The sequence below is a fragment of the Bufo bufo genome, chromosome 2 (genome assembly GCF_905171765.1).
Source record: "Bufo bufo chromosome 2, aBufBuf1.1, whole genome shotgun sequence".
Lineage (NCBI taxonomy): Eukaryota > Metazoa > Chordata > Amphibia > Anura > Bufonidae > Bufo > Bufo bufo.
In genome coordinates this window covers 215,384,398-215,402,113 of record NC_053390.1, presented here as the reverse complement: position 1 = coordinate 215,402,113, position 17,716 = coordinate 215,384,398, and the positions used below count along the sequence as shown (strand labels likewise).

General features: G+C 44.4%; 1 protein-coding gene across 1 annotated transcript in view; it reads right to left on the bottom strand.

Annotated features, from left to right (window-relative positions):
* Positions 1 to 2,817: 2,817 nt before the first annotated feature.
* KNTC1 (kinetochore associated 1) overlaps positions 2,818 to 17,716 on the bottom strand; it is a 265,358-nt gene continuing 250,459 nt past the window's right edge. Inside the window, exons 64-65 of the mRNA XM_040416167.1 lie at positions 3,319 to 3,409; positions 2,818 to 3,165 (exon numbers count right to left, since the gene is read on the bottom strand). Coding sequence (XP_040272101.1) covers positions 3,142 to 3,165; positions 3,319 to 3,409 — 115 coding nt within the window. The 3' untranslated portion in view covers positions 2,818 to 3,141. The remainder of the gene's footprint in view (positions 3,166 to 3,318; positions 3,410 to 17,716) is intronic.

Genomic DNA, 17,716 nt, shown 5'->3' with positions numbered 1-17,716 from the left:
GGAAGCGTTTTTGCTGAACCCTGCCGGATCCAGCAAAAACGCTAGTGTGAAAGTAGCCTAATAGCAAGACCTATATAAGTGTATATACTATGTAATGTGTCAGTAGCAGTACCTCCACTTGGGTCTGCTGCATTGCCATCATTTGACCTTGCATGCCTTGTATCTGGAGGCAGTGCGATTTTAAAGGGTTTGTTCGGGATTTTTAAATTAAAGAAAATGTGGCACCAAAAATGTTATCTGCCGGTTACAACCAGATAGCAACATATATCCTTTTTTCTAATTTGTTCTTGTTTTCTGATTAAATTTTTTTAAAATTCTGTTTCTGAACATGATTATGGGGGTGGCCATCTTGCCTGAGCTGTTCTTAACAGCATTTAGAAAGCATTAAGAAAATTACTTTACAGCAGTTCCATGGTCCATAGATATAATGGTCTGGAGGGGATCTCAATAACTTCTATGGGAGGGTTTTCTAGGCATGCTCTGTGACTTGTGCAGAGGGAGTATGGGAGCTCTGTGAGCAACACAGCCTCTTCATAGGCTAGTAATATCACTGAACACCGGTCACATGGCCAAGGTGCAGCTCTGTTACATTGAAATTAATGGGCCTGAGCTTCAATACCAAGCACCGCCGCTATACAATGTAAGGCGCTGTGCTTGGTAAGCTGCTAGAAGAAGGCAGAGCTCATGGAGTGCTGCGGTCTATTCAAACAGCTGAATGGTGGTGGTGCTGGGAGTCAGACCCCAACTGATCAGATATTGAAGACTTATCCTGAGGATAGGTCAGCAATATAAAAGTCCCAGACAACTGCTTTAAGATGTATTAGAATTAGAGAGTTTGTATGAGACCAGAAGGAAAGGGACCCTTTTTCCCCGGACACTACTTAGGTCTGGAAGTCGCTCTTTACTTCTAATTTTCATAACACGATTTAACTACATTCTATGTCACAAGTTCATGTAAACCTGGTATAAGATTTATTACAAGCGGCAAATTATCCATTTTCACCATCTTCTGCCTGTTTTGCACTCTGTTTATAGGAGAATAAATGTTCAGTGATGTGACAGATGTTCAATATCCAATACTTATCACTAATTAACACTACTACTTAAAGGAGCGTAGCTGGAATTAAGTGGTTTTAGCTTGGTAGTACTAGTGTTGTTAACATTTGTAACTATTGTGGTGATGTGAAGGGTATGGTAAAGTCCCGGAAGAGGGGTATATCTCACCCAGATTCCTCAACTGGGTAAGGCAAGTAATATCCAGAATGGCGCTGGCTTCAGCAAGCATAGTTGCTGGAGCTATTTTTCTATTTGTTGTATGGGCTGGATTTTATTTGGATTGGGAAGATAGGTTTCGTAGTGGGACCTTTCCAATCCACCTCATTGCAGGGAAGATTTTCCCCTAGCATGAGGGATCCTCAGGTGTAATCCACTTGGGATCGTTAGTGGGAAGTAAAAGCCCACCCCAGACTGTCAGTCTGGGGGGAGAGATTGATTTGGAACAGAGACCTGCAGAGGCTCTGAGTGGTCTCAGCCAGGAGGACTGAGGGGCCACGAGGCTATGTGAAGCCTGATCTCTTCCCAGTGTGGACTGTTGGTTGATGAGCGGACCGACTAAGGGCTTGGAGCCTGAGACCCTGACCCTAAGCGGTGTTCTTTAGGCGAGTCAGGGATCTGATGTTTGTATTAGCAGGTGTTTATTTTGTATCACATGTTTGTGCTGGTGCCAAATAAAAGCGTTGTTTGGACCTTAAAGAGGACCTTTCATCAGCATCAAGTATGTAAACTGAATATACATACATGGAGAGCGGCGCCCAGGGATCCCCCTGCACTTACTATTATCCCCGGGCGCCGCTCCGTTCTCCGGTTACAGGCTCCGGTAAAGTCATAGTTAGGCTCCACCCATTTGAGCCTGCCGGCGTCTCTTTCTCCTATGTTGTAGCGCTGGCCAATCGCAGCGCTCAGCTCATAGCATGGCTAAGAGCTGAGCGCTGCGATTGGCCAGCGCTACAGTATAGGAGAAGGAGACCGCGGCAGGCTCAAATGGGTGGAGCCTAACTATGACTTTACCGGAGCCTGTAACCGGAGAACGGAGCGGCGCCCGGGGATAATAGTAAGTGCAGGGGGATCCCTGGGCGCCGCTCTCCATGTATGTATATTCAGTTTACATACTTGATGCTGATGAAAGGTCCTCTTTAAGCCTGGTGTCCTGAAGAAGTATGTGGTTGCGACCCCCTGAAAGAAAGGTGATCCCTTACACTAGTTACATATATGTTATGTGATTGTATTCACTTCAACTGCTAGGCATTAATGTAATGTTCATATGATAGATTTGATCCATGGTAATCAAAGATGGTGACCAATTAACACTTAAATATAATTTATTTCAGTAATAATATACTGCAACTATTACGTGAAAACGTAAACAAATATTAAACACAAACTACGTACAAAACAGGAAATGGTATATTCTTGAAATGTGGAACTGACTAATGTTTAAAGGGGTTGTCCCATGAAAAATATTCTCCAGTTTTCTGACCAGCACCTGGATCTGAATACTTTTGTAATTGTATGTAATTAAAAATGTTGTATAGCCACTGAGTTATTCAGTAAAATGTATCTGTATAGCGCCACCTGCTGTTTGTTCTTTTTCTTATTTCTCTGTCTGGCTTGCTGAGAAGGCCGCACATGCTCAGTTTAATCCTTTAACTGCCTCCTGAGCTGTGATAGGGAGAGCTGAGACACCCCCTTAACTGCAGCATAAAAGACACTCCCCTTGAGCTGCGGCTTGATATAAATCTAGCAGAGCAATGATTGGGGAAATCTCTGGATCCATGTAAGGTACAGGGATGGTTCTAGCTTTGTTAGAAAGAGATTTTCCTTTTTACATTAGTCATGGGATAACCCCTTTAACATACAGAAAGATGAACCATATAGAAAGGACAAAATTTATGACAGCTTACAAACAACATTGAAGATGAAGAGAGTGCAGATGAAAAGTGCTATATCATCATTTGAGTACTACCAGACTGCACACATGGGCAGAATTCAATGACAGTACAATTTAAGAAAATTATAAAAATCTAATTTGTTTTTCCTGCTTTCTTAGTAGATCTGTAAGCGCATACACAGCTCCAAAAAGCATTATGTTTGTTCACTTAAAAATTCCTGAAAAAAAATAAAATAAAAATGTATCACATAATTATGCAATGCTAATAGATGCTTTATTCATCTTTAGAGCACATGATAAACACAGATGCATCAAGTACAAAAATGCGAAAATGTATGAGTTTGTGGGAAGCAGATACCATTTATTCTTACCTTTACAATATCCAGGGATGTATCGTGTCTTCGGAAAGGTTTCCCACGGCACTTCAGATATTCTGTTACAAGCTCAGCAGCATCATCCCAACTATGAGATACAGCAAGAAAACATCTTTGAAAATCATATTACAACATAAGAAATTAATAATGAACAAACACCATAATCAGCTGCAGAAAAATTACATCTTACAAATTATCATTGTACAAAGTAGTACTTTATGTATTTAAAAGACTATAATGTCATATACAGTGGTGCCTGAAAGCTTATGAACCCCTCTGAAAATTCTATATTTCTGCATATATTTGATCTAAAACTACATCAGATTTTTACACAAGTCCTAAAAGTAGATAAAGGTAACCAAATGAGTCAAAAAAGGAGGAAATTTTTTGTGAAACTCGCCTGTAAAATCTTTCTCGTCTTTTCCATTGGGGTACACAGACCATGGGTATAGCCTAGGTCATTACTAGGAGGAGACACTATGCAAATAAAAAAAGAGAGCTCCTCCTCCCCGGGCTATACCCCCATGCTCCACTGGGAGGACCCCAGCACGTGCAAAAGCAGTAGGAGACAAAAAAACTAAAGAGACCAGAACAAAGGAATACCATCGGACCGAGAACCCTAAGGTCCTGAAGAACTAAACCAACCCCTCCTGCTACAGGCAAGAATGGGAGGGAGCTGTGTCCCCCAATGGAAAAGACGAGAAAAAGATTTTACAGGTGAGTTTCACAAAAAAAAATCTCCTTTTCTCGCACATTCCATTGGGGGACACAGACCATGGGACGTCCCAGAGCAGTCCATGGGGTGGGGAAAAGATCAGCACCTCCAGGGTGAACGCCCAGCAGTCAAACAGGAACCACCGCCTGCAATACCTTGCGCCCAAGGACAGCATCAGCCGATGCCAAAGAGTGCAGTTGGTAAAACTTTGTAAAGGTATGTAAGGACGACCAGGTGGCCGCCTTACAAATTTGAGATGCCGAGGCGCGTTTACACCTAGCCCAGGAGGCCCCCACGCCCTGGTGGAGTGCGTGGTAACCCCAGCTGGGGGAACCCTGCCACGGGCACGATAGGCCGTGGCAATAGCCGATCGAATCCACCGAGCTACCGAGACCTTGGAAGCCGCCAGACCCTTCAGGAATCACGAAAAGGGCATCCGTACGGCGGAAAGGGGCAGTAACTGACAGGTACACTCGCAGAGCACGGACAACGTCCAGGGAAAGGAGAGCGCGTTCCTTGCGGTTCGCCGGGGATGGACAAAAAGAGGGCAGGACTATATCCTCATTAAGGTGAAAGGCGGAGACCACCTTGGGCAAAAATGAAGGGACCGGGCGTAGCACCGCCTTATCCTGGTGGAAGACCAAAAAGGTCTCCCTAGAGGAAAGAGCGGCCAGCTCCGATACCCTCCTGATCGAGGTGATGGCCACCAAGAAGACCACCTTCCAGGTGAGAAGACTCAAAGAGAGCCGCCTGGAGGGAAGACAGAACCAAATTGAAATCCCAGGGGGGCAGGGGAGGAACATACGGAGGGACCGAATGCGCCACCCCTTGTAGGAAAGTCCTCACTGGACAGAGCAGAGCCAGGGATCGCTGGACGAAAATGGCTAGAGCCGAGACCTGGCCTTTCAGGGAGCTCAGGGACATTCCCATCTCAAGGCCCGACTGGAGAAAAGAGGACCACCGGAACCGAGAAACTAAGAAAAAAAAAAACGCCTAGCTTCTCACAAAAGGCAAGAAAGGCCTTCCAGGTACGATAGTATATCCGGGAGGAAACTGGTTTTCTGGCCTTGATCATGGTCTTCACAACAGAGTCCGAGTAGCCCCTCTTCTTCAGGATGGCGGTCTCAACAGCCACGCTGTCAAACGAAATGACCGTAAATTCTGGTGGAAGAGAGGTCCTTGAGACAGTAGGTCCTCCCTGAGCGGAAGAGGCCATGGAACGTCTACCAGCATCCGAGTGACGTCCGAGAACCAGGCGAGGCCAATCGGGGGTGATGAGAATAGTCGGAATCCCTTCCGACGAGATCTTACGACGGACCTTTGGTAGTAGAGGCAGTGGTGGAAAGACATAAAGGAGGGGGAACCCTTGCCACGGAGACACCAGCACGTCCACCCCGTACGCCTCCGGATCCTGAGCACACGCCAGGAACGTGGGAACCTTGTTGTTGGGCCTGGATGCCATCAGGTCGACGTTCCGGGCGGCCCCACTGGCGACAGACGTCCTCGAAAACCTCCGGATTTAAAGACCACTCTCCAGGATCCACTGTGTTGCGGCTGAGAAAGTCCGCCTTCCAAATGTCGATCCCTGGGATGTACACTGCCGACAGTACTGGAACATGAGTCTCCGCCCACTGGAGGATCCTTTCTGCCTCCTGCATTACCGTCCGGCTGCGGGTCCCGCCCTGGTGGTTGGCGTAAGCCATGGCTGTGGCATTGTCCGACTGGACCCTTACCGGGTGACCTGCTAGGTAAGGAGTCCAATGAGAAAGGGAGGGGAAAATTGCTCTGAGTTCCAGCACATTGATTGGAAGGCTGGCTTCCGCCGCCGACCAAACCCCCTGAACCGTCCGGGCCTGGAGAACACCACCCCAACCTAGGAGGCTGGCGTCGGTGGGGACGACTGTCCTGGAGATCGGAAGAAAGGACCTCCCTGAAGTCAGGTTTTGAGGAAACAGCCACCAATGGAATTCCACACGAACCCGAGGAGGCAGACGGACCCGAGAGTCCAGACCGCGCGATGTCCTGTCCCAAAAGGACAGGATCGCCCGCTGCAGAGGTCGAGTGTGAAACTGGGCAAAGGGGGCGGCCTCGAAGGAGGCCACTATAAGCCCCAGAACCTTCATGCACTCCCGGATGGAGAGACGTCGGGAGCGCAGTAGGTGAGATGCAGACTCCTGAATCCGAGAGGACTTGGAATGCGGAAGGAATATCCGAGCTGCCGTGGTGTGCAGAACCATCCATAGGAAGGTCACAATCTGAGAGGGGTGAAGAGAGGACTTCTGGACATTGATCAGCCAGCCGAACTGTTCCAGAGTCTGAACAGTGATTCGGAAGCTGTCCTTGGCCTGGGGAAGGGAGGGAGCCTTTATCAGTATGTCGTCCAGGTAGGGAAACAGAGATATGCCCCTGGTACGGAGAAGCGCCAAGATCTTTGTGAATACCCGAGGGGCCGTAGCCAGCCCAAAGGGAAGGGCGACAAACTGGTAATGCTGCCCGCCGACAGCGAATCGCAGAAACCTGTGGTGAGATTCTGCTATAGGGACATGCAGATAGGCGTCTTGGATGTCCACAGATGCGAGGAACTCCCCTGGAAGAAGAGAAGCATTAACGGAGCAGAGGGATTCCATCCGGAACCTCCGGACCCGCAGAGACCTGTTTAACAGCTTCAGGTCTAGAACCGGACGCACCGATCCCTCTTTCTTTGGAACAACGAATAGGTTGGAGTAGAAACCTGCGCCTTGCTCCTCCAGGGGGACTGGAACAATCACTCCCCTGTCGAAAAGGGAAGAGACCGCCTGCAAAAGGGCCGAGGCCCGGATCCCCCGGAACCCGAGAAGGGAAGAAACGCTCCGGAGGCCTGGAAGCGAATTCTATTTTGTAACCGGATGTTACAATTTCCAGGGCCCAGTCGTCCTGGATGTGAGCTACCCAAACCTGTTGAAAGGAGAGCAATCGGCCCCCCACCGTAAGAGGTGGGGGCGCCCCTTCAGGCGGAGGACTGCTTGGGAGCCGCGGGGCGGGCTGATTGTGGCCGCGGGCGCCAGGAAGGCCGGGGCTTAAAGGCAGGCTTCTTGCGGGAGTCCTGAGAGCCACCCAGGAAGGGGGCCGCCGCAGATCTGGAAGAGGAGAAGCGACGAAAGGACTGGTTCCTAGAACCGGAGGACCGAGCTCCAAAGGTGCGCTTGGATCTAGATTGGGGCAGGTTGGTACTCTTGCCCCCTGTCGCATCCGAGATGATCTCGTCCAGCTTAGCAACAAAAAGCCTGACACCCGCAAAGGGGAGGTTAGTGAGGGAACGCTTGGAGGAAGCGTCAGCGTCCCAAACCTTCAACCAGACTTCTCTGCGCTGAGTGACCGAAAGGGCCGAAACCCGCGCAAAGAGAATGCTAACATCAAAGGAAGCTTCACAGAGAAACTTTGTCGCCTGAGACATCTGGAGGACAAAGTTCAAGTTGTCCGCAGAGGCATCCTGCTCCGCTAGGTCCTGATGGTGGCACTGCAACCATACCGAAAGCGCTCTGGATACCCAGGCCGAGGCGAAAGCGAGCCGCAGGCCTGTGCCTGCCAGAGTGAAGATGGCTTTGGACAGAGAATCCAAACGCCTGTCAACCGAGTCCCGTAGAGATGAACCGTCCAAGACAGGTATGGCCGTATTCTTAGCCAATCTGGCCACCGGCGGGTCGACCTTAGGAGGAGAAGACCACTGCTGCACATTTTCTGCTGGAAATGGATAAAGAGTATCCATGCGTTTCGTGGCAGAAAACCGGTGATTAGGGCGGTCCCAGACCTTAGAGAGGACCTTGTCGAATTCGCCATGGATGGGGAATACAACCGTTTGTGGTTTCCTAGAGTGGAAAAGAGGGAATTCCTGGCTACCAGCGGAAAGAGATTCCCCCTGGATATCAAAAGTATCCCGGACCGCCGCCACCAAGTCTGCCACCATAGTGGACAGTTTGGGCGAGGGTTCCAGCTCTGTGTCCTCGTCAGAACTGGATCTTTCCCCTTCCGATCTATGGTCCCTTCGAGAAGAGGAAGTGTCTCAACGGGCCTCCAGGCGAGGAGGGGAAGCAGAATCATCTGAGGAAGGATGCTGCTGTGTACGCTGCCTCTTAGCGGCCGAGCGTCTTCTGTGGGAACCACTGGGAAGTGGATTGGTGTTAGCCACAGGATCCGTGGACGGCATGCGCTCCATGAAGGCCATGGCAGCGGAGGAGGAGGAGGGGGGGAGGAAGGATGATCCTGTCCAGAGGCAAGGCAAGAGTCACAGGATCCAGTGACCGATAGTGGCAAACAGCAGACCTTACATGGCCCCAGTGGGGCCTGAGGAGCAGACTTGGATTTTTGGAGGGCCCCAGGTTTCGGCATGATGGCGGCAATCCCTGCAAAGAACAAGGGGTCAGGGTCTCCTACTGTTCCTGCAGCACGCTGAGTAAACACTATCCTACCGCGAAAAGTGTGGAGCCAGGAGCAGCCGCGTGTGGAGAGCGCTGAGACGGAAGCGCCGCAGCTGAAGAAATAGGGCTCCGCCCACAAATCGCGTCAAGGATGGCGTGAAACCCGCGCGGGAAGTATGAAAAATAATAGTCACTCACCCACCAAGCGGCCCTAAGTGTCGCACCGGGAGACAGAGGGAGGGCAGGGGGCTCTGCAGGAGTGCCGTATACTTATCTGCGTCCTGCAGTCTTCGCCCTCTGCTCCACACCAGCGGGGGTCAACTCTTCAGTCAGCTGGCACAAGGAGTGACAGTGATCTGGTAAGAGGGCAGGATAGGCCGCCGGACCTGCAGGTCGAGCCCGGTTCCACTTAACTTCTTGGGGGAGGTAGCCGGGGACTCCAGTTCGCCCCCGGCGCTCGCTCCACCGAGAGACCAGGGAAGCAAAATTGCGACCCTGCGTCCTCTGCTGAAAAAAATAAACGGGAGTAGAGTGTATAAAAAAAACCTCCTTATCCGACACCAAGCAAGACTGGGGTCCTCCCGGTGGAGCATGGGGGTATAGCCCAGGGAGGAGGAGCTCTCTTTGTTATTTGCATAGTGTCTCCTCCTAGTAATGACTTAGGCTATACCCATGGTCTGTGTCCCCCAATGGAATGTGCGAGAAATATTAGACCGCCATTTATTTATTGAGGAAAATAATCCAATATCACATGTCTGTGAGTGGCAAATTTAAGTATGTAAAAGTATGTGAACCTTTAGGATTAACAGATAATTTGAAGGTGAATTTAGAGTCAGTGGTTTTAAATCAATGGAAGACAATCAGGTGTGAGTGGGGATCAGGGATCTATCAACGTCTGATCTTCACAACATGTTTGTTGATATGTATCATGGCAAGGAAAAGGAGATTTCTGAGGACCTCATCAGGCTGGAAAAGGTTATAAATCCATTTCTAAAGAGTTTGGACTCCAGCAATCCACAGTCAGACAGATGGTGTACAAAAGGGGGAGATTTAAAACCATCATTACCAGAGCAAGGCATGTAATAGTCCGTAAGGTCACAAAAGGAACCCAAGGTAACCTCTAAACCAGTGTTTTCCAACCTTTTTTGTGCAAAGGCACACTTTTTTCATGAAAAAAATCACGAGGCACACCACCACTTTTTTGACTTAGCTATAAGTTCAGCAACGTGATAGCTAGCTTTAAGAGCTCTTTCATTTACCTTTGTGATTTTTCTCATGAAAGTTGCCTGTTTCTCTGTGTTTTCACGCAGGCGAACAAAATAGTCCGCATTCTTGTTTTGAAGCGAAGGGTGTTTCGTTTGGAGATGGCGTTTAAGTTTACTTGGGACCATAGCACTGTTAGATAGCTTTTCACCACACACCAAGCACAGTGGAGTTGGTTTCTTTGCATCTCCGGTGAAAGTAAATCCAAATGAAATATAGCTTTCGCTATATTGCCTTGTGCCAGAGAATTTGCTTGAGCTAACCATCTTTGCTTTCTTTTGATCCCCACTCATACTTGGGCTCTCATCTGGCTCCGAATTTTGTTCAGAGTCCAGTTCTTTCCTTTTCAAAAACTTGTCCATCACTGTATCTGCTCCTGTCTCACTGTCACTCAGTACTTACTGTGCTTGTCTCCTCCAGATAGCCGCTGTCCGTCACACCTAAGGCGCGCTTCTCCATCCAGATCCATTAATCAGCGCTCTTCTGCTCATGTCTCCTCCAGATCCATCACTCAGCGCTCCTCTGCGCTGCGACGCGATAATCAGATCCATCGGCGCTCTTCTGCGCATCGGTGATCTACTGCGATGTCTCCTCCTGTCAGACTGTAACAGGACAGTGACACCGGAGCTATATAGTCCGTAACATGCGGCTTCAGCTCACAAATAGACCAAATTGGAATTTTTCCCCACGGCACACCAGACAATATCTCACGGCACACTAGTGTGCCGCGGCACAGTGGTTGAAAAACACTGCTCTAAACAACTAAAGCACTTTCTCACATTAGCCAATGTAAATGTTGAGCAGTCCACCCTCAGGAGGACACTGAACAACAACGGTGTGCATTGGAGGATCATAAGAAGAAAGCCGCTGCTTTCAAAAAAGAACATTGCTGCTGTCCATCTGCAGTTTGCTAAAAATCACCTGGATGAAGAAGTTTGTGGACAGAAGAGCCCAAAATAGAACTTTTTGGTTTAACCTCTTCAGGACACATGACGTATTGGCACGGCATGTTTTCCTGGTATTTAAGGACACATGTCGTACCAGTACGTCATGTGTATTTCCGATCACCGCCGTGAGCAGGCACCATGGCTAAATGCGCGAGGGGGTCCCGTGGCTGTGGGGGGGACCCAATGGCATGGAAGGCATCGCGCTGCCTTCCGGTGACGAGCCTGTGAGATCCAGCCCCCTGGATCTCACAGGCCGGAAGCTGTATGAGTAATACTCACTGTATTACTCATACAGCCAATGCATTCCAATACAGAAGTATTGGAATGGATTGTAAAGGATTAGACCCCCAAAAATTCAAGTCCCAAAGTGGGACAAAAAAAAAGTGAAAAAAAAGTTGAAAAAATAAAGTTTTCCCCAAAAACTTAAAAGGTTCAAGTAAAAATAAACAAAAACTTCATTTTCCCCAAATAAAGTTGAAAAAAAATTGGTAAAAAATAGGGGGGAAAAAAGTATACATATTAGGTATCACCGCGTCCGTATCGACAGGCTCTATAGACATATCACATGACCTAACCCCTCAGATGAACACCGTAAAAAATAAAAACTGTGCTAAATAAACCATTTTTTTTGTCACCTTACATCACAAAAAGTACAACAGCAATCGCTTAAAAAGGCGTTTGCCCACCAAAATAATACCAATCTAACCGTCGCCTCATCCCGCAAAAAATGAGCCCCTACCTGAGACAATCGCCTAAAAAATAAAAAAAGTATGGCTCAGAATATGGAGACCCTAAAACATGATTTTTTTTTATTTTAAAAAATGATATTGTGTAAAACTTACATAAATAAAAAAAAAGTATACATATTAGGTATTGCCGCGTCCGTATCGACCGGCTCTATAAAAATATCACATGACCTAACCCCTCAGATGAACACCGTAAAAAAATATAAATAAAAACTGTGCTAAATAAACAATTTTTTGTCACCTTACATCACAAAAAGTGTATTAGCAAGCGATCAAAAAGTCACACGCACCCCAAAATAGTGCCAATAAAACAGTCATCTCATCCCGGAAAAATCATACCCTACCCAAGGTAATCGCCCAAAAACTGAAAAAATTATGTCTCTCAGACTATGGAAACACTAAAACATGATATTTCTTTGCTTCAAAAATGAAATCATTGTGTAAAACTTACATAAATATAAAAAAAAGTATACATATTAGGCATCGCCGCATCCGTGACAACCTGATCTATAAAAATATCACATGATCTAACCTCTCAGATGAATGTTGTAAATAACAAAAAATTAAAACTGTGCCAAAACAGCTATTTCTTGTTACCTTGCCTCACAAAAAGTGTAATATAGAGCAACCAAAAATTATATGTACCCTAAACTAGTACCAACAATACTGCCAGAATCAGGGAGATAAATATTGAGTTTTGTTTGGCTGTTAACCCTTGCTTTGTTACTGGGAAAAATGGATTAAAATCGAAAATTTGCCCAAAAATTTAAATTCTGAAATTTCATCTCCATTTGTGGAACACCTAAAGGGTTAACGACGTTTGTAAAATCTGTTTTGAATACCTTGAGGGGTGTAGTTTCTTAGATGGGGTCACTTTTATGGAGTTTCTACTCTAGGGGTGCATCAGGGGGGCTTAAATTAGGACATGGTGTCAAAAAAACCAGTCCAGCAAAACCTGCCTTCCAAAAACCGTATGGCATTCCTTTCCTTCTGCGCCCTGCCGTGTACCCGTACAGCGGTTTACGACCACATATGGGGTGTTTCTGTAAACTACAGAATCAAGGCCATAAATATTGAGTTTGGTTTGGCTGTTAACCCTTGCTTTGTAACTGGAAAAAAATTATTAAAATGAAAAATCTGCCAAAAAAGTGAAATTTTAAAATTGGATCTCTATTTTCCTTTAATTCTTGTGGAACACCTAAAGGGTTAACAAAGTTTGTAAAATCAGTTTTGTATACCTTGAGGGGTGTAGTTTCTAGAATGGAGTCATTTTTGGGTGGTTTCTATTATGTAAGCCTCGCAAAGTGACTTCAGACCTGAACTGGTCCCTAAAAATTGGGTTTTTGAAAATTTCTGAAAAATTTCAAGATTTGCTTCTAAACTTCTAAGCCTTGTAACATCCCCAAAAAATAAAATATTCCCAAAATGATCCAAACATGAAGTAGACATATGGGGAATGTAAAGTAATAACTATTTTTGGAGGTATTACTATGTGTATTATAGAAGTAGAGAAATTGGAACTTGGAAATTTGCAATTGTTTTACAAATTTTTGGTAAATTTGGTATTTTTTTTATAAATGAAAATGAATTATTTTTTACTTCATTTTACCAGTGTCATGAAGTACAAAATGTGACGAAAAATAATCTCAGAATGGCCTGGATAAGTCAAAGCGTTTTAAAGTTATCACCACTTTAAAAAGTGACAATGGTCAGAATGCAAAAAATTGCCTGGTCCTTAAGATGAAATAATGCTGTGTCCCAAAGGGGTTAAATGAGAAGCAATATGTTTGGAGAAAGGAAAACACTTGCAGTCGAGCATAAAAAGCTCATCCCTTCTGAAAAACATGGTGTTAGTAGTATCATGGTTTGGATCAGTTTTGCAGCATCTAGGCCAGGACAGCTTGTCATCAATAATGAAACAATGAATTCTGAACTATACAAGATAAAAAAAAGATTGAGATTCTTTAGTGGTTGATACTTTTTAATGGCTAACTGAAAAGATTACAAAATTGCAAGCTTTCAAGGCTACTTGGACCTCTTCGTCAGGCGTTTCTTAACAATCACATATTTATACACCAAAATACATAGAAATAATAAGGTAAATGAGACAAGTGATGTAAAGCAGATCAATATGAGTGGAGTAAACAAACTGTTGTAACAGTAAATTGTTGGACCAATTATACATGAGGATTATAGATAAGAAGTGTGAACGTTTTATTGTACTCTACTTGATGTCCAGTCCATGAATGCATTGAGCCCAAAAGGGCCACAATCCTCTAGAGATGTAGAACGACATAAATCCATAAGACACATTCATTACTGATCAGAGTGTGTCAAAGGTTATCATGAACTTGTATTCCCAGATTCTCCTGTCTCTCTGAGATTTAAAATTCTCTTTTAATATCAATACTTTCATGTCTGTGATGTTGTGGTCATGGCTGCAAAAACAGACAAATCTTTACTTTCTTCTTTTATTGTGTGGCGATGAGTGGTTATTCTTGTTTTGAGTTTTTGACCAGTTTCACTGACAGAGACCCCCAGTAGGACATTTGGTACATACAATTAAATAGACCACATTTGAGGCAGCGCAGGCGAATGTACCAGGGATCTTGTAGTCTTGATCTGTATTGGGGACCTACACCGGACGAGTCTTACATTTGGTCTGTTTGCAGGGGAATGTTCCTGTTGGAGAGGACAGGGAGCTTCTGACAATGATGTTTTTGAGATTAGGGGGGCTGTCTTTAGCACAGGAGTTGAGGGTCCAGAAATATGGATTTCAAACAGTCATCTTTTTGTAGTATTGGATATAGTCTTCGAGCAACCCTTCTTAGAATTTCTCGGTTTGGGTTGTAGGTAACTACTAGAGGTACCCGATAATTTTCTTGTTTTGTATTTTGGTGGCTTGGTAATTTGGTTTTCCACTGCAGTTGGGTAGTATCCCTGACTCAAAAATGCCTTTTTAGGTTTCTAAGGTGTTCATCACTGTCTGCAGAGTTTGAACATATGCAGTTGTATTTGATTCATGGACTGCACATCAATTAGAGGACAATAAAACTTTCACATTTCTTATCTATAATCCTCATGTATAATTGCTCCAACAATTTACTGTTACAACTGTTTGTTTACTTTGGACTCATATTGATCTGCTTTAAGTCACTTGTCTCATCTACCTCATTATTCCTATGTACTTTGGTGTATAAATTGTCCTTTACATGGGCAAAGAATCGCTTGTTCATCAGGTAATCCGATTGTGTGAGTGCCAAAATGATAGTTTAACGGCAGAAAATCGTGCCTTGTAAACACAATCTCCTGCCAGCAAACAAGTCCTTATGGTGAAGAGCGATGGCATTAGTGATCTCTGGAGGAGATTGTTGCATGTAAATACAGCGGTCTCCTCCACTAGCAATCAACAGATTGTCGGAAAGGAATGCTTCCTTCCCGACAATCTGGTGTAATATCGTAAGGGACCTTAAATATGCGAGTCTTCAGATACTGTCTTAAGAGACATCTGATGAAGAGGCCCAAGTAGTCTCGAAAGCTTGCAGTTTTGTCATCTTTTCAGTTAGCCATTAAAAGGTATCAACCACTGAGGAATACCAATCTTTTTTCAGCTAACACGGTACATATTTTATAATATATATATACACACACACAGTACAGACCAAAAGTTTGGACAAACCTTCTCATTCAAAGAGTTTTCTTTATTTTCATGACTATGAAGGCATCAAAACTATGAATTAACACATGTGGAATTATATACATAACAAACAAGTGTGAAACAACTGAAAATATGTCATATTCTAGGTTCTTCAAAGTAGCGCCACCTTTTGCTTTGATTACTGCTTTGCACACTCTTGGCATTCTCTTGATGAGCTTCAAGAGGTAGTCCCCTGAAATGGTCTTCCAAAAGTCTTGAAGGTGTTCCCAGAGATGCTTAGCATTTGTTAACCCTTTTGCCTTCACTCTGCGGTCCAGCTCACCCCAAACCATCTCGATGGGGTTCAGGTCCGGTGACTGTGGAGGCCAGGTCATCTGGCGCAGCACCCCATCACTCTCCTTCATGGTCAAATAGCCCTTACTTTCAAAGTTTTCCCAATTTTTGGGCTGACTGACTGACCTTCATTTCTTAAAGTAATGATGGCCACTCGTTTTTCTTTACTTAGCTGCTTTTTTCTTGCCATAATACAAATTCTAACAGTCTATTCAGTAGGACTATCAGCTGTGTATCCACCTGACTTCTCAACACAACTGATGGTCCCAACCCCATTTATAAGGCAAGAAATCCCACTTATTAAACCTGACAGGGCACACCTGTGAAGTGAAAACCATTTCAGGGGACTACCTCTTGAAGCTCATCAAGAGAATGCTAAGACTGTGCAAAGCAGTAATCAAAGCAAAAGGTGGCTACTTTGAAGAACCTAGAATATGACATATTTTCAGTTGTTTCACACTTGTTTGTTATGTATATAATTCCACATGTGTTAATTCATAGTTTTGATGCCTTCAGTGTGAATCCATAGACAGTATCCAAAAGCAAATAATGAGGATGCACTCCAATATCAGTGAAGGGTGTTAGACCCGTTTATTTCCCCAGTCGCAACATTTCAGGCCAGTACAATCAATGAGGCCTTTGTCAAGCAATAGAATCAGGTCATGTGCAGCCATATACACCCATAATGTGATCAAAATTCATAATTGCATAATTAACATCAATTTACATGATTATGTACATGAAATACACAAAAAATTTAACATTGTGTATACAATCCATGATTGCAAATCCATATATTCATTGTGTCATGATTGTACAGAAAATACAATAATTCATAAAAAAAATTGAATATAAAGTGACCAGTGCATAGTGTTAATATCAACTGAAGTGTAAAAAAATCCACTTAAGTGAAAACAGCAACAGCTGGGTATATGCATATTGAAAACTATCACATACCATACCATTGGTGGTTCCAGTGGAAAGAGTGGCGTATTTTGATGACCATTGCGCATGCTCAGGTGACGCAATGGCGCCACACCACGCGTCACAGGACATCAGTCACGCGCCTCCAGGTCATCAAAACGCGCTGTGCGTGAGCGTTCCGAGAGGAGTCGTGACATCATCAGGGGGCAGGGGGAAACGCCGGGTGGTCACCTGAACTGCACACCTGCTTTACAGAACGTGACATTATTCCCCCACTGATGAAGGAGCAGTATGCTCCGAAACACGTCTGGGCTTGAGGCAGATAATCCACTACAGATGACACCCATCTACAACAAAGTAGCGCTCCGGGATTTCAAAAACAAGGCAGCGGAGAGGAAAAGGGGCCGGCAATCTAAGAACACGTGGAACGCCGAGATTAGTAAGGCGAAGATATACATCGGAGATACCGCGATCCACCTCTATATCTTGAATAGTCGAATACTCCCGGTCATATACAAGTTACGGTAATGTAATCATTGACCCCCCCATACCTCTGGTAATATTGTTGATTGAAAACTGTCATATTAAAAGTATACTGTAAATAGACTTTAAGTTGGATACAGTAACTATTGAGATCTAAGTACAACCCATACTGTGTTGTGGCCATTAACCCTATATGGGCCGAATATAGACATTGCCATTAATCGCTCTGCAGAATCACCTATATGGATTATACTGGATAACATTCCCAAACGCTACTTGCGCACAATAACAGGATACATATGCTATATAAATTTATATCAAGTATCTGGAACAATTAGTACCAATTACAACACAGCAGGCTGATTATTGCCTAAATATTAGGACACAGATAAAAATTCCTTCCTATACCCAGTAATCTCTATGTACTCAGTGTGGAGCTTTATGTATTCAGCGTAAGTTGCATATATTCAGCGTGTACTTTTATACTCAGCAAAAGATCCAATGTACTCAGCAGACTTATGCAAAATATTCTTTTTTGCAAAAGTGTTCTATATTTAGTGGGATTGTTTAATACATTTAATACTGTGACAGTAGTATTTGAATTTTATATTTTATAAACCTATTTGTTTTATTTTTTATATTTTTTTTTTGTTCAGCAAACATATTATATATATTTTATGTGCTCATCAAATAATTTATGTACCCAGCAGAATAATTTTAACTTGTACATTGTGATGGTAATGCACTATCTATATCCTTATCCATCAGCATTGAGTCCCACTAGAAACCACATGATTATAAATTGCTCGTGGGTCAAGAATAAGGATACGGATAGATATGATATTTGTGTAACTAATCAATTTTTATAAAAGTTTTTAAATATATCACGTTTATTATAATCTGGTTTTGAATAAAGTACATTTATCAGATAA